Source organism: Carassius gibelio, chromosome A8 (assembly GCF_023724105.1).
Source record: "Carassius gibelio isolate Cgi1373 ecotype wild population from Czech Republic chromosome A8, carGib1.2-hapl.c, whole genome shotgun sequence".
Classification (NCBI taxonomy): domain Eukaryota; kingdom Metazoa; phylum Chordata; class Actinopteri; order Cypriniformes; family Cyprinidae; genus Carassius; species Carassius gibelio.
In genome coordinates this window covers 16,170,053-16,190,751 of record NC_068378.1, presented here as the reverse complement: position 1 = coordinate 16,190,751, position 20,699 = coordinate 16,170,053, and the positions used below count along the sequence as shown (strand labels likewise).

General features: G+C 37.2%; 2 protein-coding genes across 3 annotated transcripts; both read left to right on the top strand.

Moving 5' to 3' along the window:
- The first annotated feature begins 992 nt into the window (after positions 1-992).
- On the top strand, positions 993-10,722 carry LOC128018581 (inosine-5'-monophosphate dehydrogenase 2). 2 transcript variants are annotated; one of them, XM_052604181.1, is made up of 15 exons: positions 999-1,363; positions 2,936-2,984; positions 3,108-3,209; positions 3,672-3,746; positions 3,994-4,200; positions 4,280-4,367; positions 5,004-5,203; positions 5,305-5,395; positions 5,472-5,567; positions 6,973-7,044; positions 8,515-8,658; positions 8,738-8,882; positions 9,191-9,334; positions 9,646-9,729; positions 10,079-10,722. In XM_052604181.1, exons 1-15 carry the CDS (start codon positions 1,266-1,268, stop codon positions 10,098-10,100), a joined length of 1,617 nt encoding a protein of 538 aa, XP_052460141.1. In that variant the 5' UTR covers positions 999-1,265; the 3' UTR covers positions 10,101-10,722. The 2 variants fall into 2 exon arrangements, with proteins under 2 accessions (XP_052460140.1, XP_052460141.1); XM_052604180.1 differs by lacking the exon at positions 6,973-7,044 and having other exon boundaries at positions 993-1,363.
- Positions 10,723-14,282: 3,560 nt separating this feature from the next.
- On the top strand, positions 14,283-20,699 carry LOC128018580 (DALR anticodon-binding domain-containing protein 3-like). The gene is given in 14 exon segments (XM_052604179.1): positions 14,283-14,579; positions 14,581-14,656; positions 15,493-15,797; positions 15,882-16,192; positions 16,989-17,047; positions 17,150-17,251; positions 17,826-17,890; positions 18,038-18,096; positions 18,215-18,297; positions 18,376-18,502; positions 18,936-18,994; positions 19,187-19,303; positions 19,479-19,547; positions 19,760-20,699. Coding segments are annotated over 14 exon segments (1,656 nt in total). The 5' UTR covers positions 14,283-14,475; the 3' UTR covers positions 19,880-20,699.

Here is a 20,699-nt window from a genome sequence, read left to right as displayed (position 1 = left end):
TTATCACAAGTGAAAATATTTGTGCTGATAAATGTATGGAAACTGAATTCTTTTTGAAGATGAAAAATAGAAGGAACATTTAAACATCTTAGAATATTAAATGTCTTTTGTTTTTAATTAGTTGAATGCACCCTGGCTAAATAAAAGTAGAATTAAAAGAAAAAAAGAAAAATCACTGATCCCAAAATTTTTTATATAAATGTAAATGTGCATTGGAAATTGCATTCATCCTGAGTCACCCTTGACACCAGAAGGTTAGAGCTGCCATAAATTAGTACAGTTCATATTTGCCAATTTAGGCTTACACAAAATTAGAGATATCGTAAATTGATTACTTATACTGTTCTTACATCGGGATAATTACAATTACCACAGCTATGAAATACAACATTTGGTCTTTATAAAAAAATAATAAACAATATGCAATGTTGTATGAACCACTTTTCCTGATGTTTCATAAAGGATTTAGTTACCTTTAAAGTCCAACGTATACACAGCTCAGGTGCAAAGTTCACACTTCGGAGAAAGAAAAATATATAATACAAAAATATTAATATTAAAAAATTACAAGGCTTAAATGTGTAAAATTAATTGTATTACTGTTTTTTTTTTGCGGCCCTAATATTAGGAAAATTATTTCACAGTAAAAACAACACTCTTCCAATGGTCCTTGCCGCACGCTAGAAGGGCATTAGGTGTTTTCGCGCGCTCCCGGGCCTGCATATTCAGGACAGTTCATGCGAGCCAAATAAAGTCAGCCGCAGTGTGCACGAGATAAATTTAAATCGAATAAGTTCCCCTCGTGCTGAACACATGTGCGCGCGAGACATCGAGAACGACGATACAAACACCCCACGCTTACACTGCAACCCAGGGCGAAGAGATGAACCTCGGTCTCCAATATTAGGGAATGTTAAATAAAATCGTTTTAGCGAGTAAACGACCCCCCCCCCCCCCGGAAGTGACGTAGTAAGACAGCTTATTTATATCTGCGGAAGACGAGGCCATCCTGCAGACAGACAGGCACGTGTGACGCTTGTGGGCACTACAGGCCAGCTTCGGTCCCAAAAACAAGAGCACGCTAGGTCTTTCTTTGATTAAAGCCTGTTTTTTAATAGAAACCTGAGTTTTTTGGAGACATTTAGTGTCATTAGGTGCCGTAAGGACAGTTAGATTGAAAGCTCCGAGGAGAACACCCCTCACCGAACTGTGTGTGTGTGAACCGGCTTCTGTGAGAATTTGGACTTTTACGCTTTTCTGTCGCTATGGCGGACTATTTAATCAGTGGACAGACGGGCTACGTGCCTGACGACGGTCTAACCGGACAGCAACTCTTCAACTGCGGAGATGGCCTTACCTATAAGTAAATACCTTAAGTTGTGTCTCATACCCCTCTGTTTCATTTTCCATATGCCTGCTATTTGTTAAACATCAAACAGGCTTTCCAGTCAGCACTGCAGATGTGCTTACACAGTATGCAGCTTCATTTAAAACGTATAACATCGGCTGAACAACACGTAGGTGTCGTTGTTGGTCCACATTTGCCTGGTTAGCATCCAGCATGGCATGGCTATATGTTCAAAGGTTTCACGTGGGTCAGTACTGCATAGACGGATCCCTATGGAGGGCACATGTCAGTGTGTTGCAATGTGGCTTCACAAGGTTAAGACCGGTCGGAGGGACATCTTGGATTAACTGATGAACTGTAGGGGATTCATCATCTGCTGCCTTTCCATTGTGCTAAGTACAGAGGAGTAGAGTTACCACAGTCTATTCTTAAACCACTGACACCCCAAGCAGTCTCTCATCTCTCAAAGCCAGGCCTTCCAAATGCGCTATAAATAGTATGTTGTGGTTGTTTTCTCTTTACAAATTCTCTGGTGCCATGTAAAGCATATAATGTCTCCGAGTGAAAGCCTATCCGTGGCAGGTGCAAGTTTTTTTCCAGAAGCGCCTTTCAGTTTACCATCTAACACCAGGCGTGTGTGCTAATCGATTGTTTACTTTGGATATAATGAAACCTCATTATATTCAAAGTAAACAATCAATTGGCATACAAAGCAGCATTGATGTCCTCGATTTGATTCTTTAATACACTCGTAAACAACATGGTATGTGACCTAAATTATGGGCAGGACTTAGGTGGTGGGGGCCCCTGGGCTTGAGGTTATGTTTGGGCCCTATACCTACACTACATAAAAATGCCCTTAAATAGAACATCATTATGGAGTAACACAAAATACACAAACATATGCTTTGAGGTTCATAAATAGTACAATTAATAAGCAACATTTCTACGCTATAGTCAAAGTATAAATGTAATATTAAATATTCATTATAATATAATAAACAGGCTGTGTTCTCTCATTTGGGAGATTAAAACCTTGCAATAACTTTGAGCAAAAAAAAAAAGAAAACATGGAGATGTTGGCTTATTAGTATTCTAAGTTATTGTCATATCCGTGTCCTATTATTTAAGGTTCTTTTTTAATCAATAAATTCAATAGAATAAAAAAGACATGCTGGCTATTAATAATCACATTAAATCAGGATCAGCAATTCATAAATTGTGCATAAATGTTAAGTTTAAATATAACATTTTAATGTAAAAATATTAAATGATTGCAAAAATGAAATGAGCTACTTTTTAAAATAAGAAATTACAACTACCATTAGTAGGCATCAAGTGACTGTTTTAATGAGTAAGTTGAATCAACAAATTCCTTTTAAAAGCGGATTCATTTACTTTTGCAAACAACTACTTTATAGCCATTTATTACACAGGTCTCTTGTTTGTGTGATAGGTTAAGTCCTTTATCATAGGCATAGATATGTTATGAATAAAAAATATATAACTATAATGTATGGTGGAAGAGAACTTCACAGTCTCCTACAATCTCCTGATTTTCACTCCCTTTTCTCCATTGTCTTTTAGTGATTTCCTGATCCTGCCAGGCTACATTGACTTCACAGCTGACCAAGTGGTAAGTGAAACACACTGCTTTTGAACAGTAGTCAACAGTAGTCAGTTTTGTACACTCTACTGCTGGATGTATAATGTTGCTTGTGTATCATCACTGGTTTAATTTGATTGGCTCTCTATGTAGGACCTGACATCCGCGCTGACCAAACAAATCACAATAAAAACTCCACTGGTCTCGTCACCCATGGATACAGTCACAGAGTCTGGCATGGCCATTGCTATGGCGGTAAGACAACTGACACAAGATTACACAACAGAAGGTGCTCTTACTATTATAGGCATTTGAGTAAGCAGAATTATCTAAGTGAATGCATATTACAAAATAAAATATTATTTGCAAACATGCTGTGATTGCTGCATCATATTTTGATATCAATTAAATAAAAGTCCACATTAATCTGCAAAGTAGTCTTTTAAATCTATGTCAATTAGCTTTTAGACCATCTTTGCAAATATACTTCTAGAAGTTGACAATAAAAAAAATCTTTAAAAAGCTGACATGCACATCTAAAATATACTTCCTCTTCCAGGTAAGTGGAGCTTATTTTCCTAAAAAAAATCCTGTCCCGTCTCCCCAAAACCACATCCCACTTGGATTTTGAGTCTTTAAACCTAAATTTACAAAGATTGATTATCTATGTGTGTAGAATTTTGTTCTAAAGTCTGATATGATGATGTGTTTTCACAGCTGACTGGTGGGATTGGCTTCATTCATCATAACTGCACTCCAGAGTTCCAGGCTAATGAAGTCCGTAAGGTCAAGGTGAGTCTCTTCAGCTCTCTTTCTTTGACTCTTGTCTTTTTATGAATGTACCAGCTTTCTTTTCTCAGTCATAATGTTTTTCTTCTGTCCCCTACCCTGTTGTTGCAACATCGTCCTTGTGAATGAGAATCCACACCTCATTCTGTATTAAGTTATATGTATTGATGTGACTCCCAAATAGAAATGCCTAATAGAAAATCATTCTTCTCCCTCCCTTTCCCTCCACTTTTGATTGACCTCCGTTTAGAGGTACGAACAGGGTTTCATTACGGATCCGGTGGTGATGAGTCCTAACGAGCGGGTTAGAGACGTATTTCAGGCAAAAGCTCGGCATGGATTCTGCGGGATTCCGATCACGGACAACGGACAGATGGGCGGACGTCTGGTCGGCATCATTTCATCACGAGATATCGACTTCCTCAAAGAGTCTGAGCATGACCTGCCCCTCAGTGAGGTGGGTGGGGCTCAACGCAGAGGACGAGGTCTAAGCAGTTGTTACTGAACTCTGCTCACCTTAACTTTCTCTCTCTCAGGTAATGACTAAGAGGGAGGACCTGGTGGTTGCTCCAGCAGGAGTGACACTGAAAGAGGCCAATGAAATCCTCCAGAGAAGCAAGAAAGGTGGGGTAGACTTGAAGAATTTATGAGAGCCCTTTGCCCTTTTCTGTCTTCACACTTTCATGGCTGAGGAAAGTTTTGGATTAATCCTTGAACCAAATAAAACCATTTATGTGAATGATAATTATTCATTAACCTATATAGCAGTGTTTCATGCACCACTTCTCCGCAATGGCATGCCACAAAATAATTGCAAGATAATAATCTTGCAACTCATTTTTGCTGATTGCATACAGTATAACTATGCTTTTAGTAAAGAGTGAATAGTAGTTCTAGAATTCTAGAAGTGCACTTCTATCATTTAGATATTAAATATATTTTATCTTTCTGCTTGTAAATGATTTTGTATATCCATTCCATACCTCTTCCTAGAGGTTTATTCACTTATTTGTCTATGTGAATGATTTTAGCCAAGAATATAGGTGCTGACATGGTATAAAATGACAAAATATATAAGTAAAAAAAGTTCAATCTCTCAGAAAGACTCTCAATTTCATGAGTTATCATATTGAATCAGCATGATACAACCATCACTAAATAACTGAATATGTTCAGTTACTCAACTGCTGCAGAAGAATCAAGGCAGAATGCTGCAAGATTATTTTTTCATGTCACATTCTCAATATTTGTTTGCCATAGGGAAGCTTCCTATAGTAAATGAGGAGGGCAGTTTGGTGGCCATCATCGCCCGGACGGATTTAAAGAAGAACAGAGATTTCCCGTTGGCCTCAAAGGATTCTCGTAAACAGCTGCTTTGCGGGGCTGCCATTGGAACACACAATGATGACAAATACAGACTGGACCTGCTGGTGCAGGCTGGCGTAGATGTGGTTGTCCTGGTGAGGCCTGTTTTGGGCTTAATGTCTTTCAGTGAATCTGTTCTAGAAGATTGCATATTTTTGTCCTATTTGGTTACACATTGTCTCTCTGCTCACTTTAGGACTCTTCCCAAGGAAATTCCATCTTTCAGATTAATATGATTAAGTACATAAAAGAGAAATATCCCAGCCTACAAGTCATTGGTGGAAATGGTTAGTTTAAAACCCAAAGCTTTTGAACGTAATATCTCCAAACACACAGTTAACATGGGTTGTCTTTCTGCTGTAGTGGTGACTGCGGCTCAGACGAAGAATTTGATTGATGCCGGAGCGGATGCTCTGAGAGTGGGAATGGGCAGCGGCTCCATCTGCATCACACAAGAAGGTCAGTCAACCAATCCCATGCCTGAATACCTGCACCTCAGCCAATCACTGGCTGTATTTCTACATCCAGTCATTCCAGAGAGAGCACCTAATGTCCAGTGCCTCCTTTGGTCCACTTTTAACATCGGTAGAGCAGTCCAACTTATGTGTCATTTCCCAAATAACCCTGCAATTTTGGTCTGCAAGGTAATTGTGCAGATTGATTGATTTCCACTCTTCCATCATTTTTCTGGGGTTTTAGAATGTGTGGAGAAAAGTTTTCATATTTTTGTTTGTGTGGTATTTTTCTATATTCTGTAGTTTTGAAGAATAATATGTATGTGTCTATATAAGTGTCTGTCTGTCCATTTGTATAGCTCTCTGTGACAAATGTCGTTCTGAATGATGGTAGTGTAGCACTGGAGGCTCTTCCTTGCCTCCATCACAGTTTTTATATCTTTTTACCTTTTTTCTCAGTTCTTGCTTTTTTGTGCTTTCTTTTCTCAATCGCATATTTTCTTTCTTCTGACCTGTTGTCTTTGTTACTTGCATTAGTTCCCTTTTTGTTTTATTTTTTATCAGCTCTGTTCCAAAATCTAGCAAAGACTGTTCCAGAAGCTAGGCTATACAATTATACTGCTTTCAGAGATACTCTACACTCTACATTCAGAAATTTTTTTTTGTTTTTTTTTTTTAAAGAAAGAAATTAATACTTTCATTTAGCAAGGACACATTAAATTGATTGAAAGTGACAGTAAAGATGTTGTTGTTTTTTTTATTTTATAAAATATTTATATTTAAAATTAATACTGTTCCTTTTAACTTTCTATTAATCAAATAATCCTGAAAAAACTGCATCATGGTTTCCACAAAAATACTCTGCTCAACTGTTTTCATAATTGATGATAAGAGCCAGCATATTAAAATAATTTTTGAAGGATCATGTGACACACAGCTTTGACATCACAGAAATAAATTACACTTTAAAAATATGAAAAACTGAAAAGTTTTTCATGAATATTACAGTTCAATAATGCATTGTCAAAGACAGCTGACAAGATAAGCAAAAAATGTATTATAAATATAAGTTTTACTGAATAAAATAAGTAGATAATAGATAAGTATTCATTATAATATAATAATAAATAGATAAGTAATGTATTGTTTTACCCAGCATTTATGAGTGTAACCTTTTTTTACGCTTGGAGTATCATGCTGTTTGTTTGGCAACATGGTAACATCAAACCGTGTTGCACACAGTTGCAGCCTTTGTACTGCATTCCAAATCCATGCCTTACGAGATTCCATAACGATTAGTTACACTTCCTTAGAAGTAGGCAGCAAGGCAACTCACTAGGTTTTAGAACAGAGCTACCGTGTGCTCTTTCTCAGTCTCTATTTCCCTTTCTACAATTGTGTCTCTCTAGCGCCTCTCAGTATCCCTCCTGGTTTAAAGCTCCACAGCCCCAAAACCCCAACTACTGTTACGGGATACTCCAGTAAGTCCCTCCCACTGATCCCCATTCAGATCCCATTGGCTCACTATCTCACTCTGCCTGCTGCATTGACTGGTTAATGGCTCTGCATCATTAAAAGTAGTTGCTGGTTTTTGGGGTTTTGGATGCTTGTCATTGTCTGACTAACCTGTCAGTAATGGCGTTTGGCACTTCCTCTGATCTAAGTCTGTTACCCAGAATCCCTCACTAACAGACGCGAACTAGTTTGTGCAGTGGCGAGAAAAGGTATTTGGATATGAAAGTCACACTTAAACCTGCATCATTGTCATTGCATCATGAAAAAAAAACAAGTTAAGTGTGTGTGTTTGTACGTATGTATATGTTTTAGAGCTACTGGAGCATATAAAGTGCATTTGCTAACCAAAGCACAAATAACTGAGGGTTTCACAATCATCAGTCTCACTGCAGAGGGTTTTTGTTTTACACTTCAGTATAGTTTGTGTTCATTTGAGTCACACCTTTTCTTTTTTCATTTTACAGTATGCAGAGTGTAGATGGTGTGACTTTAAAGAATACAGAAGGGGGTTGTGGGTAAAAAGTTGACAGTTGTCATTTTCCATTGCTGCTTCCCTCCTTCATTTCTTGTCTACTCTCATTCTTTGTCTTAAAACAATAAAAATGGCAAAAACTCCCATGGCTGCAGGGCATTGGTTCCAGGTGGTGATGATGAGCGAATGAAAGCATGGATTTCCATGCATCTTGCATGCAAATTTTCACTTGTTATGCTAATTACGGTAATATAATGCTTAGTTAAATTGCTTAAAATATTATAATTTGCAGTAGTAGTCTCAGACTTTTGTATCCCAAAATGTGGAAATAAGTGGGTTTGACAGGTGTGTGTGTAACATGCTCACCACTGCTAGATTTTCCTTTTTATTGTCATGTTCTTGCGAAAGGTCACAAACAGACAGTGGAGCAAAAGATTTTTGAATTCATGAATTATTCAAAAATGATTTCCTTTTGGTTTGTCCTCTCTCAGTTGTTATTGTTTGTCCGGACATGCTGAGGGTTTGCTGACTGACCCCTATTTTTCTCCTCTCACGTTACCTCACCATTTATAGAAAATTTCACATTTAAACCCACATATATCATGTAATGCTAACTTTTTGTCTTTGAACTTAGTGAAGTTCAAAGAAGAGCCATGATTCAGATTTCTGTAATTCATTTTGGTTTGGCCTCATTTTGAATTGACATGTAATTCTGTCTCTGCAACGTTTACTGACTGGTTGATCATCATTGACTGAAGTCACATGACTGCATGAGTCAAGAATACACTGATAGTCATTCATGTGTTCATATGTCTATTTGTCTGTGTGTGAACAACAGTTAGTGGAAAGTATTTTTTCAGCAATGCATATGATTGTCCTCATCTACACTATATTTGTCCAATATGCAGGTTTAAGTTGATAGTAATTTGTAAGTAAGGGTCTGTATTTCTCATTGCTCTCACAGTGCTAGCATGTGGGAGACCGCAGGCAACAGCTGTCTATAAGGTATCAGAATACGCTCGGCGGTTTGGTGTGCCGGTCATTGCTGATGGGGGAATTCAGACAGTTGGTCACATTGCTAAAGCACTTGCATTGGGAGCATCTACAGGTGAGTTAGATATATAGATTCATGAGATATATACTAACGTCAATGATAGATGCTTAATTTTGGTTCCTCTGTCTCTCAGTAATGATGGGGTCATTGCTCGCTGCTACCTCTGAAGCACCTGGTGAATATTTCTTTTCGGATGGGATCCGTCTGAAGAAGTACAGAGGGATGGGCTCACTGGATGCCATGGACAAGAATTTGGGCTCGCAGACCAGATACTTCAGGTGTTATGCACATAAATAAATCCTTTTCCAAATACAATACTGTGCACTTATTTTTCTTAGTTTCTGCTACGATTTAGCCACAAATTACAGGTTCTTTTTTTTTTTTTGTCACAACTGCATATACTGTAGAGTAATGCTTGATGAAATATGGATATATTTATGGAATACTAGTTCAATGAGAATTTGAAACATTAATATAAGCTAATATCAAAAATAGCTTTTTGACTGAGAAAGTTCTTCAGAATATAAATTTTAACCATGTTCCTTCTCTCAACCCCTCTGTCATCTCTATCTCTCTCTTTTTTCAGTGAGAGTGATAAGATTAAAGTAGCTCAGGGAGTTTCAGGGGCTGTCCAGGATAAAGGCTCCATCCATAAGTTTGTTCCATATCTTCTTGTTGGCATACAGCATTCCTGCCAAGACATCGGTGCAAAGAGCCTCACACAGCTGAGGTACATGCACATTACTCGCATAACAGCAATTAAATGCATTCAAAGGGGCAGTGTAGCATTTCTGTGTCAGCAAACAATAAAAAAGAAAAAAAAATATAATAAAAAAAAAAAAAAGTGTTCATTTCCAAAACAACAATTTCTTATCTTTGCAATTCTGTTTGATTCCTTTAGTGGCACTGAAATGAAACACTGCACCTTTAGCACAACAATGCACTGCTAAAACTGACACAAACCCAAATATTTATATGTTTGTGGTTCGAGACAAGTTGTCATTTTCTGTTTTTCCCCCTTTCTTTCTCCATCTATCTCAGGGCAATGATGTATTCTGGTGAACTGAGGTTTGAAAAGAGGACAATGTCAGCTCAGATGGAGGGTGGAGTACACAGTCTACACAGGTAGCTGAACATTTGTACACTTAGTCTGAAGATATTGTACAATAACGATCAGTAAGATAACGGCCAGTAAGAAAAAACAAAACAATTGAAGACTGGAGTAATGGCTAATGGAAATTCAACTTTGCCGTCACAGGAATAAATTACATTTTAAATAAATTAATGTAGAAATATGTTTTAAATTTTTTACATTTCCAATTTTAAATTCAATCTTTGATCAAAGAAATAAATAGCATTGTGTTTGTAAGAGTACTTTCAAAAAGAAAATGTAAAATCGTTTTGAAACCACATTTTTTAATTGAATAATGTACAATTTTAAAAAAAAATTAACTGACCTTTTTTGTTCTTTCAGCTATGAGAAACGCCTGTTTTAAAGAAGACACTACAGATACCAGCACATGCATAGCCAAACGCACATAAATCCCCATTAATGGACTTCCACATACAGGCACCCAAACACACTGAGAACCTCAGCTTCCTCTTTCTCGTCTTCCCAGCCGCCTTTCCTCTTAGCGAGGAGAGAAACGGGTTGTGAATGTCTGCAAGCATATGCCAGTTTGCGTGAATGTGTGCGCTTGTGGGGAACGCATGCTGTCTGCTGTTTGTATCAGATGCCTTACATGTCAAAAAGAGATGTTTTTGATTGTAATCACTTGACAACTTTTGTTGGAAAATATACGTTTTTTTGCCAAAAGGTATTTGTTTTGTCTTGATTAATAAAATACAAACATACCTGCATATGCATCATTATAAGCAATAAACAGTCAACATTCTTTGTCAAGAGAAGCAAACAGGATGATTGAGTGCAGTAGATCTGTGTGAAACAGGAAGTGTTGTATTTTAATGGGATTTCTGTCAAGTTTGTTATAAAAAGAGAACTGACCATTCAAGTTGGGTGCATGTGAGTACCTTCATAAAAATGTGCCTGTTATGTAAATTACAAAATTTTTCACTTGCATGTGTTTTTCATCATTAAATTAGTTTTCAAATCCTGAATCTGTGGGTGTGTGGGTAGACGTCTGCTGAACATTGACATTGGTACGTTATTCCTCATTTTGCAAGCATGTCTCAAGGGAACCAGCCTTCACCTCCAAAACTACAGGACTTTCCAAACAAGCGTTCACACATGCTCACTAATGGATCCGCACCTGGACAGGTTGGGCCGAAAGCTCCAGGTGGCTCCTCATTAATGAAATATGATATTGGCCTGTTAGTGAGCTCAGCCCAGCTGGGCCCAAATCTCCTAACGCTTTCATACACTGCAAAAATGAAAGGACTGACAGATCTATATTACTGTGCAGCAATATTGCAATATAAAAATAAAAAAAAACTTTCATGATTAAAATATATATATATATATATATATATATATATATATATATATATATATATATAAATGTTCATTTTTAACTACAATAGAAATGTGTATATATATTGTTGATAATAATAAATAATATTATATATATTACACCTACAATCAAATGAGTGCATCAACCATAATAGTAGAAGCACTTTTTGATGCAACAAAGAAATATAAATTAAAAGAAAGAGATCTGAATTATCAGAAAAGAAAAGAGAAGGGAAAGACACTGAGATGTTTGGAGGGGGGAGGTTGTGGGCAGTCTAGTGAAGAAGTGAAAGTGAAAATGTTCCTCAGATTTCTGAGGAGGAAGTCAGTAGGCATAAATACGCGAACACTCTGACAAACTCGCACAAGCCAGGGAGCAGAGAGAGGGAGAGAGAGCACGAAAAGAGGAGGAATGACGGGAGCAGGTAACAGAGAGTTAATCTTCTCATCTCTTTCATACCTGTCTGTATTTAGTTGTCATGTACAGTGTGTCTCCTCTCTTGTCGTTTATCACAGTGATAAGTAGTTTTCTTTCATTTATCTTCACCTATAGTTCCACTTGATTCTTTCATTTGTTAACTTGTCTTCTCTTTTGCAAGTAGATCGCTCTGAAATGAAAAAATAATTATGCAAATGTACATTGATACAAACCGTCTCTCGTTTATTAGTCTGCTCATCTTTTCCTCATTCATTTCACTGAGTTTGGCAAATATAAAAAAATCTACACACACACACAAAGAAGGACATGCAGTGAAAGATCAACTAGACTTCACTAAAGTATTTATAATGTGCCATCAAGGCTGGTTTTTTTTTTCTAAAATGAAGCTTCATATTTCAGGCTAGTTCCTCCTTCATTTTACTTCATGTGACTTTCTTTAGTCAAATTTATATCCTGTTTAATCTCACTTGTCATTTTGTCTTCATTTACTATGTATAACCCCCTTTCTCCTTCCCTCCCTCCCCCTCTCTCTCTCTGCCCACTCTTCTCTGATAGGGAACAGGTTTTTCAAGACACAAGTCTTCAGATGAAACGAGATAAATAAACAAGTTTGATTCTTTCACAGAGGCACCAAACTTGTTTGTGGTAAAAGCTGTTTGAATGTTATTTCTTTTTCCTTATTTAATAAAGGTACACTTGATAAATGTAAGCAGCTTGAAATTTCCATACGAAAAAAAAAAAAGTTAAATGATGAAGTATTGGCAGATGTGTTTGTTCACAGAGTGTAAATGAAAATGGCCACAGCAGTTTGGAAGTTAACGGAACCCATAATGCAGCTGTTTGCTTGATTGACAGCTGGCTATGGATTCCGTGCCCTTCCTCTCTTGCAGGAGCTTGAAGATGAAAATTGTGTGTGCTGGAGGAATTCAGGAGTTGGCCTCATTCAGATATGATATTATATGTGAATTTTACATCAGTATAACTTGAAATGTATTTGAATATATATACAAGGTTATGGTTGGGTCAGAAATGTGTATGTGTGTATGTGTGTACAGCATATGAGGTCTGATGTTGCTCTGGAATGACACGTTTTCTCCCGGATTGCCAGAAATATGTTTAGCCACCGGGAACTTCGTGTCAGCCCAGATAAGCATCACTTCCTGACAAGATCTTCAGAATCCTCAGTGTTCAGTAATCAGTAAATCTCATAATCTCTTACTAAAATGCTTCATCAGACATTTGAGTGTTGTCTCTGGAATTCTCCAATAAATTAAGAACATTTGCCATGCATCACTTGTCGACTTTTTATTTTTTATTTTTTACTTTTTGTGTCTTTTTCATCAAAACTCCTAAATATTTTTTTAGATCTACATGGAGAGGAATGATAGAGGTTTGTGTTTTCAATAGTTGAGTGATCTGAAGCAGGTTTTGGATGATTCGGTTTGTAGATTTTACTCTGCCTAGAGGATATAAAGTGAAATCTTTGAGTCAGTGTTGCTGTTTTAGTTGTTTTGGGAAGAGATCTTGATCTTACTGTCAACCATAACATGTGACTTGCAATCTGGGCCAAGTTCAGCTCTTACAGTCAATTGTTACCTGCACCAAACAAAGCAGAAGTACTCGAATAAGCAGCTGAACAACCAGCATTCAAATATGCCTCAGTGTGTCCAGATCTTATTTTTATATGCTTTTCTGAAGAAAAATATATAAAACCATTTACAGGTGGTGTCTTATTACTGTTCCATACAGAAATACTTTAGTATATCAGAAGTTGTTGCATGTTGATGCTTTTTAAACTTGTTTATGCTGGAAACAATATTCCTGAGACAGTCTGTCTAAACATTAAATAGAATAAAAGGGTGGCTTGTATTTATTTCTTTTATATATATTTTATATATATATATATATCCATTAAAAATAACTAAATTTTATGGAGATAAAGGAATTTTTCACCTTTAGTCACCCCAAAACTAAAGTATCCTGTCTGAAAGCTATCATTTTGTATATTTAAATAGGTAGTCATCTCATTTATCACCAGTAAAATATGAGTGCCACAAGGATCGGTCCTAGGTCCTCTGTTATTTTCAATATACACGTTACCCCTTGGTAATATTATTAGAAAATACGGGATTAGTTTCCACTGTTATGCTGATGATACTCAACTAGACATCTCAATGAGAACAGATGAAACTTCTAAATTATCTAAGCTAACAGAGTGCTAAAAATTAAAAAGATTGGATGACCAATAATTTTCTCCTATTAAATTATTATTAATAATTGAATTTATTATAACTATCCTAACTATTACTCAACCTAGTTTTCTTTTCTTTTCAGAAAACCAGAAATTAAAAGCAGAATGTGCATGCTGCGGTTTTACATTAAATTAATGAAAATAGTGACGTATAGCTTTTGCGTAAAATGTGTGGTGAATACTTTAACGATGATGAATACGCTTTACCTTATACAAAGCTATCAGAATATAACACAATAAATACAGTCACGTAGGTTTAGAACCAGAAAATTAAGAAGAAGAAAAAAAATACATAACTTGCATTTTTGAGTAAACTAACGAAAAATATCAGTGATAAGAAAAGTAATCCATAGCATATAAAAATAATGGTCTAGATAATTTAAAATAAAACTGTTTATGCACAAAACGTATTTTATCAAAAGAGCACTTTTACTTTCTGTTCTGTAATTGACTGATTTTGCCACACTCAAAATGGCAAAATGGTGCCTTGTATATCTATGGTCGCAACCATGGTCGCAACCGGTAAAAGGTGATACAAGATAATATGCCCCCCTCTAACCAGTGATATTTTTAACGTTCCGGTCCCCATACATATGTTATGATTGGTGATCAATCGGAGCACAGCACCGTAGTGCTGTTACATCACTCACTTCTTAGTAACATTCCTCGAGTCCAGGCACTTATAACAATGTCAACATATTGACCTTAATCATGGTGGAAGCCGTTCCTTTCAGCATCGCGTCCACCGTCAAAGCGTTGAGCGGCGCGTTGCGGAGAGACGTTGAACATGAAGCCGAGTTCAGCCGCGAGCGAGAGCAGCGCCAAAAACCTGAGAAATCGTGACTTCTTGTCACCCAACACGGCTCTGACGACGTTGTACGACGATGGAAAGGTCAGTCTTAAATATGTAACGTTACTTACATGTGGGTTTTTTATTTTCTGTAATGAGCTCTTCCTGTCCTGCGGTACTTACAGATGGGGATTTTATACGCATGGATGGGTGGATATTTTAAGCATTTGCTTGGACGTGTAGTTATGCATCGCTAAGTCAGTGACACGTTTGGCTTTTATTTGTGCGCGTCAGTCGCCGTGAGGGGCTGACGCGCTATTTTGTTTATTTTTGAATATTAAAGTGTTATTGATTGTGCGCCGGTTCCCGCCTCCTTCTTCCCGATGTATATGGAGTTTTAATATCGTTACACCAATATTGACTTGTAAGTTAGGCAATTGAAGCAACCGCAATGCCATAGTCACGTTCAGAATTTCACCAAACAACGGCGAATGTGACCTCACCTCAAGTTCTCAAAGTTGGCATGCCATAAAACGCAAATGAATTGATTGGATCGCTGGATCATTGTCATTTGCTAATTGTCGTGATCTCATGTGAGTGACAGGTTACTGAAAGGGAGGGATTACTGTCGTCATTGTGATTAGGTCATTGTGAGGGGGCGGGGACAATGTTTTTTTTTGATGATTATTATTGATATTATTGATATTATTTGAAAAAAAAGTAATGTGCAAATATAAATAAATCTAAAGGCAATATTCTAATATTACAAAAACATGAATAGTCAATTTTGATTTAGTTTGAAAATATTATCTTGTCTCATTCTTGTTGGTTTTGTGCATTGTTTCAAATCACTTTATATCATTTTCAACAAAAGTTTTGATTTAATGAGAAAGTGTCCTTGGGCAACAGCACTAAATATTTGAATTGTGTGTTTTTAGGTTCCCACTGATTTCCTCAGTGGTGTTCGCTCTCTCCATGGCAGTGGTGTATTGCCGATAGGAGCCACTGACGTGACAGCAGAAGGCCTGCGTGTGTGTGTGGATCGCTGTGCAGCATTTAAAGGTGTTTTATGTGGAATAATGCCATATCTGAGACCTGCTGCTCAGAGACAGGGCTGTATCCTCATCAACTGTCCTGCGCTCCACACCAAACAATCCATAGCATCTCCAGATACACTAGCTCTGGGGCAGCTACGGACCGTTCTCATAGCTGACCACCTCGGGGCACATCTCAGAAGACAAGGGTGTGTGATTTGACTTTTGTGATATTGGCATAAATTTAGTCTCCAGAAGGAGAGATTAATCAACTATTTCTTTATTTCATTTAGGTACACCGTGTCCTTTTGTCCAGCCTTGCCACAGGACAGTGACATTGTCAACTTTCTGAAAACACTAGGCATTGATTGGCCGACAGTCCCTGTCAGCTGCACCAATGAGGACAGGGAGGAGAAGATGAAAAAGGTTTTAGAGAACTCAACTTACAGAGACCGAGAGATAGAGAAGGGGAAAAGGAGAAGCAGAGGAGAGGAAATAGAGGGAGAGAAAAGGGGGATAAAAGAGGAAGTTAGGATAAACCTTAAACAAGTGCTACAGGATGAGAACGTTCAGGGATATGATCCCAGTCTTGGCACTTGTACAGGTGAGCTGTAGTGTGTTTATTAGGGATTTAACGGGTTACATTTCTCGTGGTTTGGTCTGTTTGGTAACTAAATGTCATTATTAGGGTTGCATGAGTAGAATGTTTGATGTAGAGATTTTAATTTTTTATTTTTTAATTCATCACCATTAGTCAACATTGGAATTTTAATTGTACTTTATTATTTCATCCATTATTTGCCTTTAGACTTTTGCCATGATCTAATATTCACTTAAAATGTGTTTAATGACACTGTTAAATATATTTTCATGTAAATGTATGCATTTTTCAAAACTGAAAGTTTTATGTGGTTATGATTGATTTTAGTTTGTAGTGTTTTCTTTTTAATTTAATTGACAAAGTTGTGTAGAATTCCAGCCAATTGATCAGTTATTGACCTTAACATGAAAAGAATTATAATCTCATCAGTAGTAATGATTTTAATACAAATGCATCATTAAATTTGTCAACAATGCCTAAGATGCGACATGTCAGCACTTATCCAATAGAACTCCTTATAGAAGTGGTGCAGGAAATGATAGTTACTGCACAAAAGCTTCTCTTGTGAGCTTTTAGATGATAGATGATTTAGATTATTATTATTTTTTTTTTTACATTTCATAATTTTTAGTTATGTTTTCAGATGAGAAAAGATTAAATGATGAGATGAACTGGACCGTACTGAGCCATGTCAACCAGAATTTGGACTTTTACTCCTACAGTGTTTCAGTGATAAACTATTGGATAGTTTTAGTTTTCTTCTGTTTTATGCATAAGTCAGTAATTTCTCTCTTTTAAGTGCACAGAGAAGCTTTGTGTCATCTGGCCCAGCTGGACAGTGCAACCGCAGATCTCCCTGTGAGTCAAAAGTACCCTCTGTCTGGATAATATCTGTCTGCTTCACATTACAGTGAGTGACCATGTTTAGTAGGACGCTTGTAATAGATTTCTTTGTTTCAGGTCTCTACGGCAACAGCCCTGCATGTCACTTCCTGTCAGGACGAGTTTCGTCAGCAGCAAACAGCCATGTTGTGGAGAGCAGCGGGTGCAACAGCAGTGCAGGTTTCACATATGTGCCCATCAGCCATTTCAGCATGCTTTACATATTAAACAATTGCTCTCTGTTTTGTATTTACTATTTCCTGTAACAGGAACTTTTGGTTGAACCTACCAAAGGACTTATTATTTTATTTATTTGTATTTTTCTTCCTAAAGTAACCAATAGGTTTTATTTATATCAGTAATTAGCATTAATTATGCTATGAACCACAGCTTTGGAACATCCTATGGGCAAATGGGCAAAGGTCATGCTCATTTAGAGAGCATTTAATTGAATCTGATCAATATTTACTCTCCACTTCCTGGAATAGCAAGTTTGTTAAACTGTATGTGTAAAAGTGTGTATAACTGTTTTAGGTGTAAAGAAGCATACTGATGGAATAAAATCTACAAGACACTGAAGGAAACCCATAATAAGTCATAAGTTGTAAAGCTTTTACGGCAATATCAAACAATTATAATACTCCCAAATGGATGAATATACAATGTTCAGCTTAGAGGCTGCACATTTGGACATTACTACATTTTAGACAATCTCTGCTGGAAAATGAATGATTGCTTTCTTCCTCTCTATAAGAGATTGGTGATTTGTGGTCCTGTTAAAACTCCTGACGTTCAGATGAATGCAGCTCAGTATCTTCAGTAAGGCAAAACTTTAGAAAAGCAACTCTTTATCAACGTTATCACAGCTCTTTTTAATGCTTTATCAATTCTACTAATCATTCTTACAATAATAGTTTATAAGTCTGATGACTACATTGGTACATGTTTGGCTGTATGTATCTGTAGGTTAAGAAAAGCTCAGATGAAAGAGGCCTCAGAAATGAAGTATGGAGACCAAGTTGAAGGTGTGTTTATCTGTGCATTCTTGAAAAGTGAATTTTACAGCCATATTGTGATACATGTTCATTCCAGATGTAAACTCTCTGTATGCCATTGTTTAATTTTCCCTTAAACTCTTTTAAGGTCAGACGTGGGATGACATCATTAGAATCATGACCTCAGCTACCGTGAGGTTTGAACTGCTGTCCACAGTGCACACAAGTCCGGTGTGTGCATTTGCATGTGTGTTTGTGGGTGGAATATATCTTTTCCTGCATCAGAGATGATTGCCAACTCTATTTCAGGTGACCTTAGATGTTCAGCGGGACAGTGGTGTGTCCACAAAGGGCCCCAGGGGTGGAGTCTTTGTCATGTATAACTGTGCTCGTCTTCACACACTTTTCAGCAGCTATGAGAAAGGGGTGGAGCAAGGTAACACACACATACACACACACACACTGTAATGTTCTTGACTTATGAATCATGTTCCAAGCAGTATTATCAAGACAGTAGTCATGGAGAAGTTGTTTTTTAAAGCAGTATGACTACAACCAGATTTGAACTATTTGTCGTTGTATATATGTTTAAAATGCAATTTCATTAGGCAAATGCTGTTTTTGTTAGTTACTATTCTAAACTTAGGTAACAGAAAAGCAGTGAAAGACATTATGTGACAATGCAAAAATGCACAGAAAAAAATACAGAATTTAACAACAATAGCCAATATAGTCTGTGCAACAGAGGCATGGTATTTCCATCTTTCTCCATTGGGCTTTTTGATGAACGGCATGTTAAGTAGTAATGTAACGGGGAAATATTGTGTCCATTTGTGAAATCTTATACATGTCTATTTTAAAATATGAAGGTCTTTATCCTGAAATCCCTGATGGCGCAGAGCTGGACTTTTCTGCCTTAAAAGAGGAGGTAAAGTAACTAACATGACTTAATGATCCTGTTATTGCTAAAAGTCTTATTTGTTGTGTCCTTATTCAAGTATTCAAAATTATTCTTCAGTTGCCGTGAATAAAAACGTATGCCAAATGTATTCAGACAAGCTCTGTTTTGTGTTAAGTTGCATAGAAGGTTTGTTTTTAAGTTGTTATATTTTGTGTTTAGGGGGAGTGGCTTCTTCTCTTCAATTACCTCATTCCATTCTCTGAGCTGCTGGACCAATCAGGACCGATCCGGGAGCACGAAGGGGGTACAGCCAGAGTTAATCTTAGGACTGAACAGGTACTTAAAAAAAAACAACGTTTTGTTTTGTCAGTTGGACTTTGTAATGTGGTTTTGATTTCAAGGCAATTCCTAGTCATCTCAGCCAGTCAAATCTCTTGTACTTTCTGCTGTCTTGGCTTCATTAGTACAGCAATCCGTTACTGAAATGTATGTGTTTTGTTTGTCTTGTCAGGTGTGCAGATTCTTGGTGTCTCTCAGTAAAGATTTTAGCTCCTACTACAACAGAGTTCACGTCCTTGGGGTAAGACATTATGCCTCTGTGTGGTTGTTCATGAATCAGTTTATGAAACTGTATCTGTTTAAATAAGGACGTTTCACATTCTGTTAGACACTGGTTAGTCTATGTGTGTGTGTGTGTATCAGCATTAACAGTGATTCATGTGATTAAACAAGTTCAGGGCCATTCATTTCTGATCCTTCTCTTTCTTTCTCTCGCTCTCTCTCTTCCTTTAGGAGCCCCTGCCTCATCTTTTCAATCAGATGTTTTGTCGTTTATTGTTGCTTAGAGCATTAAGAGAACTTTACCACAGCGCCCTGGACTCCCTTAATCTTCCCCCAATTCCCCAACTATAGCAGAAAGCCTACACCAACAGCCACAAACTCTCTTCCTTAACAGCCAGCACTCTTCCATTTTTCTCAACTAGTACACTTTAGAGACCTTCCTCATAGCCACAGTTGCCTGGCCATCAAGACCTTAAAAAAGACTGAAATGCACTACACAAGGCAGGATGGACCCCACTGAATCTGTCACTATTCAACCCATTCATTCAATAAATTATAATTAGTCTGAGAATTCGCCCCACCAATGTCGAAAGAAGTTGCTTTCTTTCACAGTGAATTTAAATTCTCCTGCACCATGTCCATCAATTCTGACCTTCTACATGAATATGGATTCTGTGTAATAATGTTTAATTGGTGTAAGTGCCCAGATCTATTTGTTTAACTCTGAACACATATTGTCAGCGTAGCACATTTGTTCTTACAGTCTGATAGATGCACATGCAGTAAACTATCTGTCACCACTGTTTCTTATTAGGAATTATGTCAGACTTCATGATCTGGGATGCTACTTCCTTTATCTGTCCCAAATACAGAGTCTTAATTCTCAAGTTTCCCACATTGTTCCTCATGGTTTATGCCGCTCAATGTGTACAGGTGTACTACTGAGATTCCTCATGTGCCATACAGTTGAGATGTGTTGGTACTCTCACTTTTCACAGATCTGTCCCATATGCCACACAGTATTCAAAGCCCTGAGAGTACTCAACACATTTACTTTGACTGTGTAACATTCACACAATTCAAAGTTTTTGTTAGTGGTGATTTCACTCAATGTATTGAAAAAAACAGCAACCCTGCAGAGACTTGATAATTAAAAGAGTGTCTGCTTCAA